General features: G+C 44.0%; 1 protein-coding gene across 3 annotated transcripts in view; it reads left to right on the forward strand.

Annotated features, from left to right (window-relative positions):
• RBKS (ribokinase) overlaps positions 1-22013 on the forward strand; it is an 86782-nt gene extending 64769 nt beyond the window's left edge. For all 3 annotated transcript variants that reach the window (XM_077774131.1, XM_077774129.1, XM_077774130.1), the window contains one exon: positions 21783-22013. In XM_077774131.1, the coding sequence (XP_077630257.1) occupies positions 21783-21956 (174 nt within the window). In that variant the 3' untranslated portion in view covers positions 21957-22013. The remainder of the gene's footprint in view (positions 1-21782) is intronic.
• Positions 22014-22657: the final 644 nt, after the last annotated feature.

Consider the following 22657-nt stretch of genomic DNA (forward strand, 5'->3'; position numbering starts at 1 on the left):
GGAACTCTCAAGAATTCAAAGGACAGAATGGTAGTTCATGTCCTTTAAAATTAAAGGGTGGGGGAACCAAGTACGATGCCTATAGGTCATTCTATCAATCTTGGTGGTTGTCAGCATTTTTGAGCCTTGACTCACCTAAGGGGTAAGACCTACTCCTGTTAGAAACAGTCCATATCATTGGTGATTCTCTGCAGATGGCACAGGAAGGTGCCTATGTAGTTTACAGAAAATAAAATGAAAGGCTCAGGTGATCCCCATACGCCCTTCCATTGGGCATATCTGGCTGCCTGCCACCCCCATTTTGGGGAATCACTGATCTGTGCAACAGAGTAGCATTGAAAATAAATCGCATGTGAAGGAAACTCTTTTGCAACACAATGCTGGTTGAGATGTCTCCCCTACCACCTGTGCCTGAGACCCTAACTTTCTCCAGATATAAACACAGCCTTCACATAACTGCGCGCTCTCCCCCTGAGGAAGTGACAAATCAGCCAGTATGTGATGAGTTCGGTTGTGTAGACAAAGCAGGTATTCGGGCCAAGGCGTACAGGTTGTTGTGAATCATCCACACCAGCCTTCAGCAGTGAGATTCCCAGATCCAGTTCCACCCTTCATTCCCCCAGTGTACGACCGGCCCAAGACCCAAGAGTGAACCAGCAACTGTAAGGAACCGGGGACGTTATAAATAACCCAGAGAACCCTTTTATAACAGCAACTGCCTACAGATTTTGTGGCCTAACAGCTCAAGCAAAAAAGGATATAAATACGATATTGTGAAATGACTAACTACCCAAAATTTTGTGCATCAGCAGAAGTGGAACCTGTGGTTGGTGCTAATATTATCAGATGTCTTTGCTGTTTAATAATCTGGGAGCTCTATAGTATTTAGCATACAGTTTTCCCAGAGAACAATGACTTTATTTCAAGTACCTGTCACCAAAATAAAAAAGCAGCTGCTAGAAGATGAACATTTGGCAGAAGATGTTCTAGCATAATCTTTTGTGAGATACTAAATCCTATTGGATTAACTGTTTTCTGTCTAGAAGAGTGGAATCACAAAGGAAAAAGATTGCTGAGCACAGAAGGCAAGGTCAGCCTTTAGAACCCAGTCAACCACTAAGAGACATTTTAGTTTTAAGTGCCATTTACTCACCAATATACAGTTATTTACACAAAGCTTCCATTAATATTGCCTGAAGAATGGGCCTTTTTTATTCCAGTTTTAGCTCATACTCAAGACTCTACTTCTCTTTCTTTATTCCTTTCCAATAATGGAATTCTTTAAATTATAGAATAAATTAAGCCACCACAGACATTTTGGCCAGAAGGGGGTTTTTTACCAGTTGCAGGTCTCCACAGGCCATTCTCTGTGGCCAGCCAGACAGAAGAGCAGTGAGGGCTGTGACTCAGCAGCACCTGCTGACCACATGCCAGCCCTGCCCGTGAACCTGAAGAGGGGCAAGGGCAGCCATTGACTCCTTAGACTCATGGTCTCCCCACTCCGAGGTTGCCACAGCAGGGCCACATCCCAGGTTGACAAGAGACCCTCACATGTTCTTCAGGCTGGCCAACCACTGCTCAAATTAGGCTGTTCTGGAGAGGAAGTGACTTCATTCCAAGGCTGCTAGGCACAGCCAGTTTTAGCCAAATAGTATTTAAGACTGGGCTCTTTTCATGTGGCTGTACTGATTCAAGAATATTAAACTATTATAATTAAACATAAAGCTCTCCTTTTTTCTAAACTATCAAGCAGCGTACAAAGCAAAGACCTTCACCTTATCCCCAATTCCCATTCCTGGGGTGGAATGTGTGATGGGTAAAGATTAAAACTGGAGAGTTTTTTGAGATGGCTGAGGACTGTTTTCCAGGTAGAGCCCAGGCTTGGGCTGAGAGTGGCATGAGGTAGCAGAAAAGGGTGTGGGGTCAGGAATGTTCTGTGTGTCATTTGGTAATATGAGACAGTGTGTCTGCATTTTTCATACGGTCATTTTAATGCAACTGCTAACTCAAAATGGTTTCATCAAAATGCCCCATTTCAATACTAGTATGACTGGCCAGGCCAGAACCCTCACAAACCAGAAGCTGAGAGTGGACACTGAGTCAGGCCCCAGATGAAACCAGCAAATGACCTTTTCAATATGGACCAATTGTTGACTTGGACCAGGAGCCATTTATCACCAAGAGTGGAGGCAGGTCAGTCTATGGTGCTCACCTCTGAGGTTGAACACCACAACTATGTACATTCATGTGGGAAGCTTGGGATAGGCAAAACAAGGCATCAGGCTGGTGATTTAGTTTTCCTTCAACTTAATTTTAGACCAAATAGAAGTGATGCAGTTATTATGATCATCTGTCCTCTTAGAAATGGCTACCAAATACTTGTAGGGTACCAGTAAATGAAGACTCTGGAAGTCCTGGGATGAAGGTTAATAAATTTTTTTTGTTCTCTAGTAGTTGAATTTTTTTTAATGTTTAATTATTTTTCAGAGAGACAGAGAGAGCAGGGTAAGGGCAGAGAGAGGGAGACACAGAATCCAAAGTAGGCTCCAGGCTCTGAGCTCTCAGCACCTGGAGCCCAATGCAGAGCTCGAAATCACAGACCGTGAGATCGTGACCTGAGCCAAAGTCAGCTGCTTAACCAACTGAGCCTCCCAGGCACCCCACTGTTAGTTGAATTTTAATATGTTGAAATTTGAAAGACTGGTGTCATTTTCTAATACCACCTACAGTGAGATGCTTCCTTAAACAAACATATATCGGCCTCACCTTACTTTGGTTTTGCACTCAACCCCCGATTGATCCCTCTCTGTTTTCATCCATCTAAGATAAAGAAGGCTTTAGCCCCATAAACCTCATTCCAGATGGAAATGCATAATTCAAGAGAAATACTGATGTCAAAGAAGAGAAGGCACACCAATTTGTGTCAGCAGTTGCTGTAAATTAAAGAGTACAAGGAGAGTTTAATGTAATGTAGAATTGAAAATAAAATTAGAATGAATATTTAGGCAGTCCTCCACCTCTGTTTTCCCCTTCTGTGACACGAAGGATCGACTCCCAGCTTAAATACCTAATGTGGTTCATTCTTCTTTCCTGCTGGAATTTTCTTTCCCCATAAAACATTGCATTTTTACCTTTAGCATCCAAAATTAGATCTTCTCACCTTTTCCATTCTAATCTCTTTTTTTTTTTAATTATTTTAATGTTTTATTTATTTCTAGGAGAGAGAGAGAGCGTGAGCAGGGGAGGGTCAGAGAGACAGGGAGTCACAGACTCTGAAACAGGCTCCAGGCTCTGAGCTGGCAGTCAGCACAGAGCCCGACGCGGGGCTCGAACCCACGAACCGCGAGATCATGACCTAAGCGAAAGTCGGACGCTTAACCGACTAAGCCACCCAGGCGCCCCCTTTTCCATTCTAATCTCAACAGAACAGCCAGCCTAGGAAGAGTCCAAGCTTTTCCCTCATCATCCACACCCATCATGCTTGCAGCCTAAAAAGTACCCCCGCTTTACCAGCCTAACTAGTCAGCTGCTGTAAATTAATTCTCCCTGATACTGATTCTCCCTAATGTGGGTGTCACCTCCGTGGTTTCTTTCCTTTTTCTAAAGCTGGGAAATAAAGGAGTACCTCTCATACATGTACTAGTGTGTATGAGAAAAATTCTTTAGCACACATCTGAAAGAGCAAAATCCCCTTTAAAGTAGTAATATTAAAAAGCTTCACATTGGAATGCCTGGGTGGTTCAGTCAGTTAAGCATCCAGCTCTTGATTTTGGCTCAGGTCATGATTTCATAGTTCATGGGTTCAAGCCCCCTGTCAGGCTTCATGCTGGCAGCATGGAGCCTGCTTGGGACTCTCTCTCCCTTTCTCTGCCCCTCCCTCGCTCACGCTCTCTCTCTCTCTCTCTCAAAAATAAGTAAACTTAAAAAAATTCTAAATAAAAAGCTTCACATTTAGTTCAACCAAACTGCCATTATTTAGAACCTTTTTGGAGCTCTTCATTCTAATTTCCCTCAGAACTGGTGGTGGTCTTTATAGTTGCCCACGGTTCTTGGCCAGTGGTGGAATTCCCTAGCTTGATCTCCACTGTAATCACAAGACTTGTTTTTGAATGATTCACCCTTTCCAGAAATAAATTCCTTAGGATAGTGTTCTCAGAGTGCATCCCTGGACTAGCTACATCCCCATCACGTGGGAAAGTCATCTGGGCCCTACCCCAGATTTAATGGATCCGAAACTCTAGGGGTAAGCCCAGCAATCTGCATTTTAATAAGCCCCCCAGGTAATTCGCTCTAGTTTGAGAACCATTGATGTAGAAGATGAAATACTGCCTCCATTGAGGATATTCAAAGATGTGCTACAGATTTTTAAAGTATTCCAAAGAAAAGATTTCAAAATCTTTTTGAGCAAAGTTGGAGTACATGGATGCCTCTCCAGAGGACTGCTTCAACAAAGCCTGGCCTTCAACTGAGGCATCCACTTCTGCCACCACGCCATTTGACCTTGACCAAGTTCTCACACTTGGTTTCTCATCTGGAAAAATGAAAGACCCATCCTATCTATGTCACAGGATTGTAATGTGATCCAAATGAATCACATCTGCAAACATGCTCTGTAATGCATGTTTATGACAGTACTATGAAAAGTGAAAGTCACTGTCATTCTTTAGACAGGATTCTGGTAATTTGAGCATTTACCAGGGCAAAGACTTGGAAGAAGTTATTTCCTTGGCCAGATCCACCTTTTTTTCCTACATAATGACTGATTCATCGTCTTGGTGGATGTGTCTTAGATTCTGCCAAGTCAGCCTACCAGTTTATCTGTTGCTAAGAGGAAAACCACTGCCTGATAAATGGCTGCAAGCTCTAGAAAAAATATATCCATTTTCAGACATGCTGTTTTCTGTGGAAAGCTTTGTGATGATTCGTAAGGACAGACTGTGTACGTCGGCACTGAAGCTCTCATGACCGGAACTTGTCACATACTGGCAGTAGAAGAGTCTGTACTAAAACCACCCACTTATGCAAGGGAGTCCTGACCTTCAAGAAGGAAGCTAAGTGTCCATTGCCACATGGTAATCATTGGAGAGAGACCCAAAAAGAAAATTCCTCAAGCAAACCAAATCTATAGAATCCAAGAGTTAAACCCCTGCCCAGTCAACGTCTGTGCTAGAGAGAATGTAGGTGGATTTTACCTTAGAGATGAGCCTTTACAGACACCTTCACCATAGGAATTCTTCAATGGCAAGGTCCTGGTATATTTATTATTTCACTTAGCATCTTTACCGACTGTTTGGTGAACATATCTAGGCAGGAAGGAAGCTAAAGCTATTGCCTCGGTGCCCATTAGGAATGTAGTTTTAGTAACAGAGTAGTTCTCACTAGGCCAGTGTCAACTTCACTTTTCACACAAAATCTAGAGATTAGGTATGACTCCAGTTGGTTAAATGTGATGAATTTATCATCTGGTTATGCAATAATAAGCTATTGGTTAATTATGGAATTAGAATACGAAATGATTTTGCTCAAAAACATGTGCCTATTTAGCAAATCTATAGAGACAGAAAGTAGATCAGTGGTTCCTAGGCCTGGAGGTATCAGGAAGGTAGGAAGCATGGTTGTCAATGGGTACGAGGTATCTTTTTAGGGAGGATGAAAATTGCTGTCATTAGACTGTGGTAATGGTTGTTCAATGCTGTGAATATATTAAAGAACACTGAATTGTATACTCAAAGTGGGCAGTTTATATGCTACATGAGTTATATCTCAAGCTATTTGGTGGGGAGGGGACACCTGGCTGGCACAGTGAGTGGAGCATGTGACTCTTAGTCCCAGGGTTGTGAATTTGAGCCTCATGTTGGGCCTGTAGCTAACTTAAAACAAACATTTTTTTTTTGCTTTTCTTTTTTTAATCAAATAACTAATAAAGTGTAGAGCTGTGTACACTGTGCCTATGTAAAAGACAGGAATAAAAATCACATTAGGACTTTGCTGCATGCAGTTTTGTACTTGATTAATAGAAAATAATAATCATTTGAAATATATTAAGGCAGGAAATATTTACTCTTTCTTTTAATCACATTGTGTTTTAAAAGCTGACTACTCTCAGCCTAATAATTGAAATTTAAAAGTAACAAATGAAGGTAGCTAATAGTTGAAGCTACAGCCAGGGACATTTCTGACATAATGATTTGTCCATGTTCCCTACAGGTTTATTTAGAATAAAAATCAGCAGCCCTTACACAATAGTGATAAGAAAACTGGATTCTCGCTGTCCGTCGTATGCTCCTAAACGGATCTGGTTAGGGCAGCTAGAAGGTTGAGGTTGGAAAGGATGTGATCTCATCCTTCTGAGGTCAGTATGTGCTGATAAGAGAAAATCATGATATTCAGATTTGAGCTGTGAAACGGGGTTCTTGTGTAAGCAGTGTCCTGTCTCATGGTATGTTTATCAGACTCGCTCTTGCCTGCCTAGGAGAGAACCTTTGCACTTTCCTGCCTTGGGAAGATAGTCCAGGCTACCCTGGTTCTAATCTCCTTGTGAAGTCCTCACCCAGGGGTTGGGACTTGCCCAGAGCTCACTCGTGGCCATGGAGACCTGACTGAGGCCACAGGAGAGGAGCTGGCTGGGAGATGCAGGGGTTTCTGGCTCAGCAGAAAGAAGGCAGGGAGCCACCAAGACCTGCCTCGTGTGCCAGGGAATTTGGAGATCACTGGTTGGGGCTTCTTTCTGCACCAGAAGATCGTGGTCAGGCCACTGGCAGTTCTTTGGAACAAGAGGTCCTACTTCAGGGTTTCTCAACCTTCTTTCCTTAAAAGGAGCCTTTTAAGATTTTTTTTTCCTATTTGTCATCTTCCCCTGTGAAATTTTATTACCACAGATACTCTCTCTTTCTAGATAGATAGATAGATAGATAGATACATTTACGTACTGTGCCTTTGGAGAACCACATATCATTATAATATGTCAAAAAACTTTTTCACCGCAACCCCCTCCGCACCGTGCAAGAAGGAATTTACCCCCGTCGGGAGATACCACCCCAGCTGAGAATGCACGCCCCGAGTGGAGTGAAGGGTCTAGGCAGGGCCTCTCTGTCTGTTCACACCCTGAGTGGTGAGGTCTGTCACATGGGGAGGATGGATCAGGTGACCCAGCATCCATCACTAAATAGGATGGGCCCCGACCTCAGACTCCCCCACAGCTAGAGGCACATCCTCCAGTGCCGTCCCTGCGCCGTCTGCTCGGCCTGCCTGCCATCCCCCAGGCTCTGCCACCACCACCACGCCCCCTCCCGGGCAGCTGCCCTCTGCCCAGTGGCTGGCTCCCTTTGCGGGAAAACACGGTCCTCCCTCAGAGCAGCAGTGCGGAAGATGGGCACAGCTTCCCCGGCCAGCAGGTTACCCTCTTCCCGTGCTGTGCTCCAGCCCCTCCCAGCCGTAGGCTACTCGCACAAGCCTCGCTCATCGCTCTCCCTGTGTTCCTTCTCCTCAAATGAAAGCATAAGATTTACCCGGTCTCCCCAGTCTTGCACTGACTACAGGGCCCTCCATACTCTCCACTTTACATTTCTTTAATCTCCTACTCACAGCCTCTTTAGAGGTCTCATAAAGTATCTCCCTGCCGCCACAGAGGAATGGCTGTCCCAGGCCCCAGCACATACAGGAGGTCACTACTAGAACTCTCTGGAGCCTGGCCTCCCTTGTAATGAGAGCTACAGGACACTGCCTTCTGTCTCTTTCTGGCTGAGGGAGCACTCTTGCAACATAAAGCTGGTCACAGCATCAACTCCTTCCCCTAGGACCCTTAGGGTCATACCCTAGGATCACAAGCCTCTTTGTTCCTTAGAGTCCTTGTCTGGTCCCTCCTGACGTAGACCATGGGCTTTCATCTCCAAAAATGTTAACAAATGAAGGGGCCTCTGAGTTCAGACCATCTAGTCCATCCCACTCTTGTTGGGCAGCCGCTCTCCCCCAGGCTCTGTGCTGGGCCTTTGCACATACGTTATCTAATTCAGTGTTTACAGGAGCCCTATGGGGTAGGTTCCCGCTCTACAGATAGTCACAGAGAGGTTGAGTCACTTGCCAGAGTGGTGAAATCGGGACTTAAACTCCGGCCCATCTGATTCCAAACCATTGACTGCATTGTCCCAGCTGAGAAAACATGTTCCCAGTTGAGAAAAACATTTTTCCCAGCTGTGTCCAGAGGGGCTTCACTGTAAGTATAAAAATAGTGAATTTACCATATTTAAAAGATGACACATGGCTAATCAAAAGGGGAGAAGGCAGGATTTAAACCCAGGTTTGTTTGTTCCCTCCGTGCTGCTTCCTGGAGGGTCATGACCCTGGATCTCCTGCCAGTCCATGATGAGCCCTTGAAGGAGAAAGAATGACTTCTGCTTCCCCGGGCCCGGCCAGATGTTCATGCCGCAGCCTCCTGCAGGCAGGAGCATGGTAGGAGCCCCATTCTTAGATCCTGGAAGCCTGGGTGGCTCAGTCAGTTAAGCGTCTGACTTCGGCTCAGGTCATGATCTCACGGTTCGTGGGTTCAAGCCTCACGCCTGGCTCTGTGCTGACAGCTAGTTCAGAGCCTGGAACCTGTTTCAGATTCTGTGTCTCCCTCTTTCTCTGACCCTCCCCTGCTCATGCTGTCTCTCTCTCTCTCAAAAATAAATAAAATATTTAAAAATTAAAAAAAAAAAAACCTGGAAGCAAGAGCAGAGCAAGACTTGCCGCCAGGCTAGCCCGAGGGGGAGCCACCTCGGCTTTGGTACAGCCCTGCCTGCGTGGGGGAGGTTCCTGGGTGACAGGAACCCTGGCGGGTTTATGTGGTTCTCCCTCCCCTTCCTAAACCCCTTGCAGTATTCTTTTGTGTGTGTGTGAAGAAACAGTGCATTGACTTGGGAGTTAGTTATGGTTCAGCCCATTTGCCTTCTCCCTGGCTTCTCAAACCACAAGCCTGGCTGAGGAATTTGGGTCCAACAGTGTGGGCTTTGAATAGCTTTGTGTAGGGAGAGGTTTTGCAAAGAAAGGAAAGTGGTATCTACTTGTCAGATGGAATGTGTTAAGACATCAAGGAGGAATGTGAGGGTTTTAACTGTTAGGGTCCCTCAGCAGTCCGGGTGATGAGTCATCTGGCGTGGGTACGGATTCCTAACAAATGAAGCCTCGTGATGACATCATTCTTGCAAGATTGTCTGGGATCTCTTGGAGCCGCCTGACAAGTTCGTACCTCGGGGATTTTCATCACACGGGGTTTTCTCCCAACCACACTAATACCCGTCATGCCTTCTAACTCGTCCACTTTTCTGTCAACTAGAATTCGGCAAACTAGGACTTTCACAAGTCTGTCTCACTGTCATCCCTCCTACGGGGCATTCTTGGGACAGTGTGTGTTCTTCGCCTCATCACTCAGCACCCACCCTCCCGACAGCCCTCCGTTCAGTCAGCACGTGTTCAGCGGTGAGCCTGCACTGTGCTAGTCTGAGGGGATGGAGGTGTGAGGGGATGAAGAGGTCTGAGGGCAGCAGCGTGCAGAAGGAAAACACAGTGCTTTAAATGTGGTGCCAGTCAGTAACTACGTGACGACTAAGTTAATACCTCGGTGGAGTCCTAGAAGAGGAGAAGGAATTAGTCTAGGGAAGAGCCCGAGCGAGACCCATAGGTGAACAGGAAGAAGTAAGACATGAAACCGGGCAAGTGTGCTAGAGAACCTCATGTCTCATGCTAACAAGCTGAAATTGTATCCTAAGAAAGATGAGAAACATCCCAAGGGCTACAGCAGTGTGGAGGCTGGGTAGGAAGGAGCCAGACTGGAGGCTGGGAGACTAATCAGGGAGTTCCTGCGATCCTCTAGAGGTGATATGAGCAGGAAGTAGGACGGTGGGAGGAGAGGGTGGAGATGAGAGGACAGATTTGAGAAATATCTAGAATTTAAATTTGGCAACTTCTGACTAATTAGTTATATGGGAGGGAGATATCCAGAAGACCCCCAGACTGTCAGTGTGGAAAAGACAAGAAGGGGCCCGTGTTCAGGCAGAGGTGTGAGTGGAGTTCGGGCCTGTTGAGGTAGAGTTGCCTGCAGGGGACGTGAGGCTGGCTGAGCAGACTCATGGGGAGTTAGATATGTGAATCTGGAGACAGAGGAGTGTGCGCTAAAGGTACCAACTTAGGACTCATCGTGTCCATAGCAGTTGAAACTAACCCCACAGCAGTAGAGGCACCCTGGAAATGATGGGGAATGAGAGGGATAGCGGGCCAGGGACAGAAGCCAAGGGAATACCAATATTGTTAGTACAGGAGATGGAAAAGGGCCGCATGACAGAGACAAAGGAGGGTCAGAAAGACACGGGACCCAGGAGAATCGCTTGCTGCTCTCTGCTTTTTTCCCTCCGAAACCTTCCACGGAAGCCCTCCAGCTGTCTCGTTCCTCCTAAGTAAGCTCCTTTACATCCTTGACTCCCCATACCACCTTCGCAGGTGAAAGCTGTTCCTGATCCCAAAGCCATTCGCCGCAGCTTCCACCCTTCCTTCCTCAACCCTCCTGTAGAGAGTCCTGCATCTTACAGGCTCATACAATTCACTTATAATGGCTGGACCTCCTTTCCTGATCATTCTGTTTATCTCCATCACCTTCCTTCCCTCCACCCCATCTGATAGTCATCCTGTCAGATGACTCCAGTACCATGAGGATGCCCTCACTTCCAGTGACTTCACCTCCACGCCGGCCTCCCACTTCCATGCGACTCCTAGAAAATGGTTAATACCTGCACCACTCCCTTTAGGTGGGAATGAGCCTCACGTCCCACGCTCTGACCACAACCAGATCTCTCACCTCTTCTGCCGCCCTAGTTCTCACTGTCCTCCTAGTTCCGTTTTCTTCTGACCAGTTGACTCCCTCCTGACCTCCCCTCCTTCTTTAACCAGGTTAGGCTATCCGCCTGTTCATCTGAGGTGGTCTTTCCTGAAATTCTTTCTCCCACACCTGCCCATGGCAACTCAAGGTCCCACTCTCTTCTCAGCCCCTGCCCCAAGCGCACTGGGGAAAGTGGGATCCTAGACAAAAGGACATCATTAGAGATTCACCATCTCTGCTCTCCCCTCCCTGTCATTCTTGCTATAGAAAACCTAAGCCTTCCCGTGGGGAAATAGGAAAATTCAAGCAGTAGCCAAAAGCCCAGATTAGCTTCCGCACCTGCTCTGTTGCTGGATTTCCACACAGATGTCCTTGGTACAACTCTTGACTGCCCTTTACCACCTTTATTTTTCCTTTGGGCAAGTTATTTAACCTCCTTGAATCCAAGTTTTCTCCATTTTCAAGTAAGGAGAATGTTGCCGCCAAACTTCATGTTTGCTGCCAAACTTCATGGCACTTTGTGCAGATTAGAAGAAGGGGCCCTCATGAGATGAGCATGGCCTGTGGACCCACGGTCACCCCCTTACCTGGACACCCTTGTGAAGTTCCACCTTGCATAACCATACACTGCAGCCCCAACCACACCTACCTCTCCATGAACTCTTGTGAAATAAAGGCAATAATATGCCCAGCCAAGAGCCTGACTGAGCAGAACTTCAGACAAAAGGGCTAACGTAGGCCACCTGGACTTGGATCAACATGCAGCTGTGCTCTGCTGTGGTAGCACCATCCGCTGCTTTCAGGCATTTACTGCCAGCTCCATGAGCTTTATCAGCACACTCCCATCTCTTGTCAAGAGAGCAGAGCCCTGGGGCGCCTGGGTTCTCAGTCAGTTGAGAGTCTGACTCTTGATTTCAGCTCAGGTCATGATCTCAGGGTTCATGAGTTGGAGCCCTGCATCAGGCTCTGTGCTGGCAGCATGGATTCTCTCTCTCGTTCTCTCTCCCTCCCTCTCTCTCTTTCTGCCCCTTCTATGCTTTCTCTCACTCACTCTCTCTCAAAATAAATAAACATTTAAAAAAGAGAGAGAGAGGAAGTGCAGAGCCCTGAGAGACTGGATGTGAGCAGTAAGTGAGGGAACAAACCCTTGGTCATAGTCAAGGGCTCCAGGCGGGCGAGGGGCAGTGGGAGGGAAGAGTGGGGCAGTCGGACAGAGAGGATGGTTTGAAGGGGAGGAGAAGGGAAATGAGCAGCAACCTCCAGAGGGCAACAATGCCTCGGGCACTAGGGGCAAAGGCTGCCCACCCCCACCGCACCCGCCAGCTCTGGGGTGCCACCCTTGGCTCCCACCTCTCAGATTCTCCCCTCGGGGACCTCTCACTAGCTGCTCAGAAGTGTCCTGCTACCTACCCCACGAGCCCCGCAGACCGCCTGCGCAGTCTGCCAGCCCCGCAGACCAGCCCCTCCACCCGCCCACCCCACTGGAAGGTCGGGCGTGCCACAGACCATGTCTGGCTCGCTTTCACTGCACTGCTTCCATGAGTACCACCGACCAGGACTTCTCTGGACCCAGGGGTGCAAAGGCCCTCAGGAGAGCAGGAACCTCAGAATGCCGCATCCATCCGGAGAGAGCAACTCTTCTTTAAGAGGAAATCGCTGTGAGAAGGCAACGAATCATAGCCACCTGGGTATTTTTATTGAAGAAAGATGAATTATGCCATGACCTCTTCTGGCACAAAAATAATTTTCAGTAAAAGGTTAAAACCGTCATGTTCTATCAATGAGAACTGTTCCATTATTCCAAGAATGATTGATTGGAAAGTACTTTACTTACAGGAAAATCAAAGTGATACAATGCAGCTTCCACTTTTAAAGCACTTTCCATTAAAAAAATCATACCAATGTATAAAAATAGTTATACTGAAGATGTGAATCAACAGGCGAGGAATTTATTGGCACTTGAAAGCTTTGTGATATAAATAGATTCAACAATGAGAATGAATCTCAAATAACTCTGGGCTGTGGCAACCTAACCTCCATTTTCACTGACACAAAAGAAAGTCACATGTAGTTCAGCGAGTCATCTGGCCACCTTGGAAGACATCACAGGAAAACAACACAATGGTCCAACAGGTCAGGTCAACTCAAAGCACAGGGTGAGGCAGGGAGGGGTGGGGAGGAGGGGGAGAGACAGAGGGGGCAGAGATGTGGTCTCTGTCCTCAAAGAGTTTTCAGATTGTCCCAGACTGTGGGCCTGTACACAAAACAGTGCCAGTACAGTGTCCTAAGAGAAGGGCAAAGGAATAGGAGATGGAAGGGTGAGAGACTCTTTGGAACTTGGTGATTTCCTTCCTTCTCTCCCTGCCTCCCACAAATGCTTGGTCTTTGGTGTAATGTGAACAGAGCATGGAGTCTGCTGGGACTGGACGCAAGCTACAACTCTGCCACGTATTAGCTTTGTGACCCTGGACAAATTATCTAATGTCTCTAAGATTCAGTCCCCTCAAGTGTCGCATGGGGCAGGGAGCTGTTATTAAGATGAGACGAGGCCTTATAGAAAAAAAAAAAAAAAAGATGAGATGAGGCCAGTCGTGCATGTACAGACGCACCCAGCTTTGCTGCTTCCTGAGGCAGCGCTAACAATAAAAGATCACTCCCAGGGCGCCTGGTGGCTCAGTTGGGTAAGCATCACGACTTCAGCTCAGGTCATGATCTCACGGTTCGTGGGTTCGAGCTCCACGTCGGGTTCTGTGCTGACAGCTCAGAGCCTGGAGCCTGCTTCAGATTCTGTGTCTCCCTCTCTCTCTGACCCTCCCCTGCTCATGCTCTTGTCTCTGTCTCTCACACACAAATAAATAAAAACATTAAAAATTTTTAAAAATAAATAAATAAAAGATCACTCCCTTCCCTACTCTTCTCCTCTGTGAAGGTTAAGTAGTACTTACTTTTCTACCGCTTTCATGCTTAAATTTCAAAGAGCTTTTCCATCATTGGATATAATGTGATTTTCAAGGTAGTTTTTACTGGTCTTCATGTCTTTGAGCTAATGGCCCCTGTCCTCCAAGAGTTTCCCTACCTCTTTGTGTCTGGGGACTCAGGTGCCCAACTGCTTCCCTCTTTGTAAAGAAGAACATGGAACACCCCACCACCACCCCACCTGCCACGTGCCTTCTGGAGAAAACGTAGCTGAGAGTTGGCCCATCAGCAGTCATCAGTTGAGCAAATATTGCTTTTATAGATTGTATAACTCTAAGGAGTCAAGAAAAGAACTAGACAAGATTTCTGACCTCTCATCAGACCTTAACATATGGGTATCACCTCAATTGAGGTTCTTGGTTGTAAACAACAGACCAGTTGTGGTACTGGGATAAAGCACTGGATGCTATCACCACAGTGCTACCACTAACATCTCAGAACTCAAGTTTTTATGCAGTCATGGTCCCAGCCAGAAAGGTCCTCTCCGTCCCCATGACTTTCAGGTGGATGTCACTGCCTAGTCCTTAGTTGCAAGGGAAACTGCCTTGGTGAGATAACTATTCTCAATGCAGGAAGGAGCATCTCTCAATTCAGTTCACCCCGGCTTGCAGAAGATGTCCACTAATTAAGAAAAAGGGAAATTATTCAGAGGCTGAAGTTGGCTCATTTGTAAATTCACAAAGAGTGGCTGATGTTGATTTTTAAAACTTCTTTAGTAAGATTTCTTTTATGAAAAATATTTGACTGAAATTTTTGCTTACTTACAGAAAAGTTATAGCACTCTTATATGCCTTCAGAGTTTCACCAGTTATTAGCATTTTGTCACATTTGTTTTTGTCATTTTTTTGAGAGACTGAGCTTGCAAGAGGTGGAGGGGCAGAGAGAGAGAGATCTTAAGAAGGCTCCATGCCCAGCACACAACCCGACACAGAGCTCAATCTCATGACCGTGAGAGCATGACCAGAGTCGAAATCAAGAGTCGGACGCTTAACTGACTGAGCCACCCAGGCATCCCTTGTACCCATTTGTTTTAATACTGCCTCTCAAAGTACATAAATACTTTTTTTTTGATGAACCATTTGAGAATAAGTTGCAGACATCATGACTCTTTACCTGTTACTAATTCAGGATGTATCTCCTTGGAACAATGACATAATAAAACTACAATATAATTATCAAAGTCAAGAAACTTAACACTGAAATAATCCTATATGCACAATCCAATAATGTCTCAGTAGTGTTTTTCATACTTCAGTCCAGGAGACAATCCAAGATTCTGTAAGGAATTTAATTGTCATGCTGTTTTAGGCTCCTTTAATATGAAACAGGTCCTCATCCTTGCCTTTCATGATATTGGTAATTTTTGAAAAGCACAGGCTACTTTTGTTGTGGAATTTTTCTCAACTGAGGTTTATCCAGTGCTTCTCCATGATCCGAGTTAGGTAAATCTTTTTATACACTATACAAGTGACATGATGTCCTTGTCAAGGCCCCACACTGGGCAGCATGCAATGGCCGTTTGTCATAGTGGTTTGTTGCTCTCTTTGTCAAGGTGGTGTCCACCAGGTTTCTCTAATAGCTACTTGTTATTAATAGGTAATCTGTATGGAGATACTTTCAAACTTGTAAATACTGTGTTCTCGTCAAACCTTTATCCAGCAGTTTTAATGCACCCGTGGATGATTCTTGCCTGAATCAGTTATTACTATGACTATGATTGCAAAGTAATGATTTTTCAAACTTCTATATTTACTAATTGGCATTCTATTTTAAGGAAGTTTTCCCTTCTCCATTATTTATTTTTTCATTTATCTATTTAAAATCAGTATAGGGGTGCCAGGGTGGCTCAGTCAATTAAGCAGCTGACTTCAATTCAGGTCATGATCTCACAGTTCGTGGATTTGAGACCCGTGTCAGGTTCTATGCTGATAGCTCAGAGCCTGGAGCCTGCCTCAGATTCTGTGTCTCCCTCTCTCTCTGTCCCTACCACCTCCTCTCTCTCCTCAAAAAATAAATATTAAAAAATTTTTTTTAAAAAATAAAATTGTATAGACTTGTAGATTCTTTAATAAATTTTCAAGTGACTGTTAACATCTATTATCCATCCCTTCTATAAATTATACACTTCTGCATTTGTGGATGGCTCAACCTAATTGCAAGCAGATATCTTTTTTGATGTGGACTTGAACATTTAATCTACACCCCACTATTTACAAAGGCAAACAGGAAATAGAAAACTGAACTTTCATGGGGATTTTTAGTTGAACACATAGGTTATCAAAGTGTTTTTGAGTAGCTGTGGCAAAATGGGATACCCTGAGAAAATATAAGGGAGCAGGCCTTTTTTTAAAATTTTTTAACACTGATTTATTTTTGAGAGACACAGAGAGAGCACACATGGGGAAGGGTAAGAGAGAGAGAGACACACACAGAATCCAGAGCAGGCTTCACGCTCTGAGCTGTCAGGACAGAGCCTGACCTGGGGCTCAAACTCACAAACCACAAGATCATGGCCTGAGCTGAACTCAGACACTTAGCCAACTGAGCCACCCAAGCACCCCAGGAGCAAGCCCTTCTGAAGAAAGGAAGGAGGGGCACCTGGGTGGCTCAGTTGGTTGAGCATCCAACTTCAGCTCAAGTCATTATCTCACGTGTTCTGTGAGTTCGAGCCCTGCGTCAGGCTCTGTGTTGACAGCTCAGAGCCTGAAGCCTGTTTCAGATTCTGTTTCTCCCTCTCCTTCCATCCCTCCCCTGCTCACACTCTGTCTCTTTCTCTCTCTCAAAAATAAAAATAAAGATTTTTTAAAAATCCTTTTTTTAAAAAAAGGAAGGAAGGAAAGGGGTTTTGCAGAAAGCCATGAGAAGGTAAAGAAGACTGGTACAGTCATGCTTTCAGACTGGACACAGAGAAAGGGATGTGGCAGAACAAAGTGGGGCGGGGGAAGGACAGGGAGATGCAGTGGACTCGCAGAAGAGCAGAGAGGTCAGGGGAGTAAGGTGGAACGGTAAGTAAAGCAGCAACATGTGTTGAGAGTTCTATGAATTGATTTTGGGTAAGGAAACTGAGAGGCAAGGAATGACAGATTCACAAAACCCTATGAGATGTTAACCATTTCATTATTTATGAGAAAAGTAAGTCACAGAGAATTTACATTCATTTTCCCAAGGTCACAGAGCTAGTAAGTGGCAAGCCCAAGATTCATATACAAATATATCGGACTTCAAAGCCATACCACTAGAAGAGAAACATTTATAGTGAAAGTATAGAGGTAGAATTAGGGCTCACAATATAAGGCCAAATAGGCTCCAATATGCCAATTATAATGCTTAATTAAGCCTGGCCCACAGTAAGTCTCAATTAGTGTCCCAACCATGCACTCGAGAGTAAATCAGTAGTAACCCCCGGGCACTTAAATATTGCCAAAGCTTTCAAACCTACATTATAGTCCTGCATAGACTCATAGTCCTGCATAGACTCAGTGCCCTCCAACCCTGCCTTTTAAAAAATCAGCTTTACAAAAATGAAGTATTGGGACCTCAATCAAGATTTTAAAAAAAAGCTTCTGCACTGCAAAGGAAACAATCAACAAAACTAAAAGGCAACTGACAGAATGGGAAAAGATATTTGCAAATGGCATAGTGGATAAACAGTTAGTATCCAAAATTTATACAGAACTTATAAACTCCACACCCAAAAAACAAATAATCCAGTGAAGAAATGGGCAGAAGACATGAATAGACACTTTTCTAAAGAAGACATCCAGATGGCCAACAGATACATGAAAACATGCTCAACGTCACTCATCATCAGGGAAATACAAATCAAAGCCACACTGAGATACCACCTCACACCAGTCAGAGTGGCTAAAATGAACAAATCAGGAAACTACAGATGTTGGCAAGGATATGGAGAAATGGGAACCCTCTTGCACTGTTGGTGGGAATGCAAACTGGTACGGCCATTCCAGAAAACAGTGTGGAGGTTCCTCAAAAAATTAAAAATAGAACTACCCTATGACCCAGTAATAGCACTACTAGTAATTTGTCCAAGGGATACAGGAGTACTAATGCATAGGGGCACAAGTACCCCAGTGTTTATAGCAGTGCTTTCAACAATACCCAAATCATGGAGAGAGCCTAACTGTCCACCGACTGATGAATGGATAAAGATGTAGTTTATATATACAATGGAATGCTACTTAGCAATGAGAAAGAATGAAATTATGCCATTTGCAGCAATGTGGATGGAACTGGAAGGTATTATGCTGAGTGAAATAAGTCAGTCAGAGAAGGGCAGATATCATATGACTTCACTCATATGAGGAATTTAAGATACAAAACAGATGAACATAAGGGAAGGGAAGCAAAAATAATATAAAAACAAGAAGGGGGATAAAACATAAGAGACTCTTAAATACAGAGAACAAAACAAACTGAGGGTAGCTGGAGGGGTTGTAGGTGGGGGGATGGGTTAAATGGCTAAGGAACATTAGGGCAGACACTTGTTGAGATGAGCACTGGGTGTTATACACAGGGAACGAATCACTGGATTCTACTCCTGAAATCATTATAGCACTATATGCTAACTTGGATGTAATTTTTTTTTAAGTACAATTGATTTTTTTAACATTTATTTAGTTTTGAGAGAAAGAGAAAGCACAAGCAAGGAGGGGCAGAGAGAGACACACACACACACAGAATCTGAAGGAGGCTCCAGGCTCCAGGCTCCGGGCTGTCAGCAGAGTCTGACGCAGAGCTCGAACCCAGGAATCCTAAGATCATGACCTGAGCCAGTCAGGCACCCCACAATTGATTTTTTTTATATTGAGCTTCTGTCCTCTTACCTTGCTAAATCTACTTTTTTGCTGCATTTCTTAGGATTTTCTACATAGGTGATTGTGCCATCTAAGAAAGAATTTTACTGCTTTCAAATCTGCATGCCTTTTCTTTTCTTTTTCTTGTCTTATTGCACTGGCTGGCAATCCAGTACGATGATGAATAGGAGTAATGAGTATAGACATCCTTGATTTTTTTTCCAAAATCAAGGGGAAAGCATCAGTCTTCCTCATTAAGTATGATGTTAACTGTAGAGTTTTCATTAATGCCCTTTATCAAGAAGATCAAGTTATACCTTCTATTCCAAATTTGCTGAATTTCTATTAGAAATTGATGTAGAATTTTGTCAAATGCTTCTGCTCCTACTAAAAAATCATGTTTTAAAAAAGTGAACTACGCTGATTTTTTAAAACATTAATTAGTTTTAAATGTAATTGGTTTTAATGTTAAACTAATCTCACATTCCTGGGATAAACCCTATTGGTCATGAGATATATATACCTACACCTATACACATATACATTGTACTAAAATTTTTAAAGGTTTTTGCAGAGTATTGATCTGTTTTGTTTTTTCTTGAATCGTCATTGTCAGGTTTTGGTATCACACTAATGCTGGCCCTACAAAATGATTTGGAAAGTGTTTCCTTGACTCTTCTATTTTCTGAAAGAATTTGGCTAGAATTAGTATTATTTTTTACTTAAACAGTTGCTAGAGTTCTCAGTGAAGCTGTGTAGCTTAGTTTTCTTTTAATACAGGAACAGCTTACCTTTGCAGTCTCTACCAACACAGTGTAGCTCTAAGAATGAAAGGAAATCAAGTTCTGAAAATCACTGTTACCTAAGTAATGCTTCCAACACACAGTTCTACCAGACACTGTGTTTCCCTGGCCTATTTTATAATGGGAAGCAATTTAAATTGTTTCAGTAGTCTTTTCAGATATAAGAACAATACTTTTTATACTGTCTTAAGATCTTGTCTGCAGCTAAACACCCCACTAGCCAACAGGAATATATAGAACTGATTTCTGTCAGTGTCGCTAGAATGTCTCCCCGCAGCCCTGTGCCTTTGCTTTGGTCAGGCTCCAGGTTAAAGGTGAGAGAGGTATAGGAACATGACTTAATTATCCATGAAATATTTTTATTCCCTAAAGTTTTTTGGAAAAATATAAGCTTGTAACAATAAGCTTAAGCAATAATATAAAACTTATATAAAGGAAAGACTGCCTCCATTATTTGTAAATAAGAAAACCAAATATCAACACTATTGCATTGCTATGCTGTAAACTAAGAGGGCAGAAAACATGTCTCTCTCCATTGTTTCCGTCAGGAAGGACTGATATAAACAATTGCAAAGCATCTAGCATGGCCCCTGACACATTTTGGGCACTCAGAAAACATTTATGGGAGGAAGGAAAGTGTTGAATTCACACCTGCGTTACTATGACTCCTTGGCAAGTTTAATACTGACTGCTTTATCTGTGTAAACAAGGGGAAATGTCATTCTCCTTAAAGCCATTCACTGTCTCATGAGCTCACTCTGTTCCTTCCTCCTCCTGTGTCTTTGTTCCTTGAGGCCTTCTTTCTCTATAAATCTGTCTCATCTGTAAGAACTCCCTTCTTCAGGGAGGCTTTCTCCAGACTCTGTCTTAGCATCCAGCAGCATTTATAAATTCAGCCACACTACTTAGCATTTAATCCACAGTGAATTTTACCCCTTTACTAGCGTCCATCACTGTCCCGGGCCTATGCAGCTGGAACAGTCTTGCATGCCAAGGCTCTTTACAAAGGCTGAAGTATAGCCTCAAGATTCGTTACGAAAACTCTTGGGTGCAATGGAATAACAAACTGGGAAAAAAACTGGAAAGTGACCCTGATTTCAGAATGATTTTTCAAGTAAGACTGTATAATCATAAATTATTTTAAATACATTTGTTAGATGAACACATGACTCAGTATTACCCGGCCTGAAGGTGGAAGTCAAAAGACTTTCTTTGGTGTTTTCCGTTTCTGTGTGTCCGTATGTGTACTTTGCCGAATCAGATCTTTGGAGCTTCAGAGAAAATGGGAAGAAACTGTTTTGTCCCTATATTTAGTTTGAAAATAATATCTGAAAAGCTCTCGCCACTTTCTGCATCCATTTTAATGGGGAAGTGGCTAATTCTAGAACTAAAGCAGGGAATATACAAGATGCACCTGGAGCATCTTACAATATCAGAAAGTAAAGCACCCGAAAGATAAAACAATGGGGTATGTCAAAGGGCCATGGGAGCCAATTTGAGCAACGAAGTAATGCAGTACTGGATTATAGCCCAAAGAACAAATTTTTAAAATTTTTCAAAAGACCCATGAGTTCATACAGATATAATTATGTGATGAGTTGGGGGCAGGGGGAGCAAATTTCCCAAAGAGAAGCATTCCAAATAATATTCTACCCTACCCCTTACGTATGGACTATAGTTAGTGACTTGCTTCCAAAGGGTGCAGTATGAAAAGAGGGAGGAAGGTAGCTTTACATGGAGAAACCTGGCAAAGACTGCCTTAGCCAAGTGATTGAGATTAACATGATTAGCGGCAAGTCACATTGACAGTATGTACCCTCGATATAATGTGATGAGAGAACGATACTTCACCTCTGTGGTCTTCCTCCCAAAAACCATAACCAGTCTAACTGTAAGAAAAACAGACCAGGCCCAGCTGAGGTATATTCTACAAAATATCTGACCAGTCCTCAAAACTGTCAAGGTCTTCAGAAACAAACACTATCCAAGAAAGTGTCACAGCCTACAAGAGTCTAAGGCAATGACAACTAAATGTACTAGGCATCCTGGAGGAGATCCTGGGACAGAAAAAGGACATTAAGCAAAGCTAGCGAAATCCAAATCAAGTATGGAGTTCAGCTAATATCAATACCATTTCGTTCATTATGACAGATGTACCACAATACCAGATGTCACAAGGCATTACCAGAACTGGATGTGGGGCATATGGAAACATCTGTACTATCCTTTGACCTAAAAATCTTCTACCTTAAAAAGTGCACTTAAATATTGTTAAAATACAGTTTGGTTAACAGGTGACTGACTACATGCTTATCTCCACAACTATGCTTTTAATTACAGGGTGCTGGTGACAGTTTTGTGGGGGCTTTGGCCTTCTATCTGGCTTACTACCCCAATCTGTCCTTGGAAGAAATGCTCAAGAGAGCCAATTTCATCGCAGCAGTCAGCGTCCAGGCTGCAGGAACACAGTCATCTTATCCATACAAAAAAGACCTGCCACTTGATCTGTTTTGATTGCTGCTAACCCTAAAATAAACGTACTTGGAAATAAAATGTACTTGGGGAAGGGGATAGCCACTCTTAGCTGGCAGCTTACTACAAAATATCCTTTTCTCCTTTCTTTGCAAATATGTTCATTTATGAAGTCATACTTAAGCTTTCATTATTTTTAAAACATTTTTTCTAATGTTTATTTTTGGGAGAGACAGAGCGCATGCTGGGGAGGGGCAGAGAGAGAGGAAGACACAGAATCTGAAGCAGGCTCCAGACTCCGGGAAGGGTCAGCAGAGTCTGTATCCTACACCCCTCTCCCTTTCTATGCCGTCTCTTCCCATTCTCCCCTCAGTGTTCATTTCACACTGGCCTCCTCACCCAACTCAAACCACTTCAGGGCCTTCACACTTACTGTGCCCTCTGCCTAGAACACTCTTTGCCCACAAGCTGATGTGCCTTACTCCCTCACATGTGCAAATGTTACCGTCAGAGGCTTCCCGTAGACACCCTTGACCCTACACCAACAACTCCCTCTCTCTCCCCCTGCTTCATTATTGTGTGTATCAGTTATTACCCACCTGTTTGTTCATTTGTTTCTCCAGAACTTAAGCTCCAGAGCAGAGAATGTTAAATAAGGAAGAGGGCACAAGAATTGGACCTAGAGCAGTTCCTAAGAGGGATATCCAGTGTTAGAGTTGTCAGAGTTTCTGTTTTGCAAGAGA

This window comes from Crocuta crocuta, unplaced genomic scaffold, assembly GCF_008692635.1.
Source record: "Crocuta crocuta isolate KB4526 unplaced genomic scaffold, BGI_CrCroc_1.0 scaffold246, whole genome shotgun sequence".
Taxonomy (NCBI): domain Eukaryota; kingdom Metazoa; phylum Chordata; class Mammalia; order Carnivora; family Hyaenidae; genus Crocuta; species Crocuta crocuta.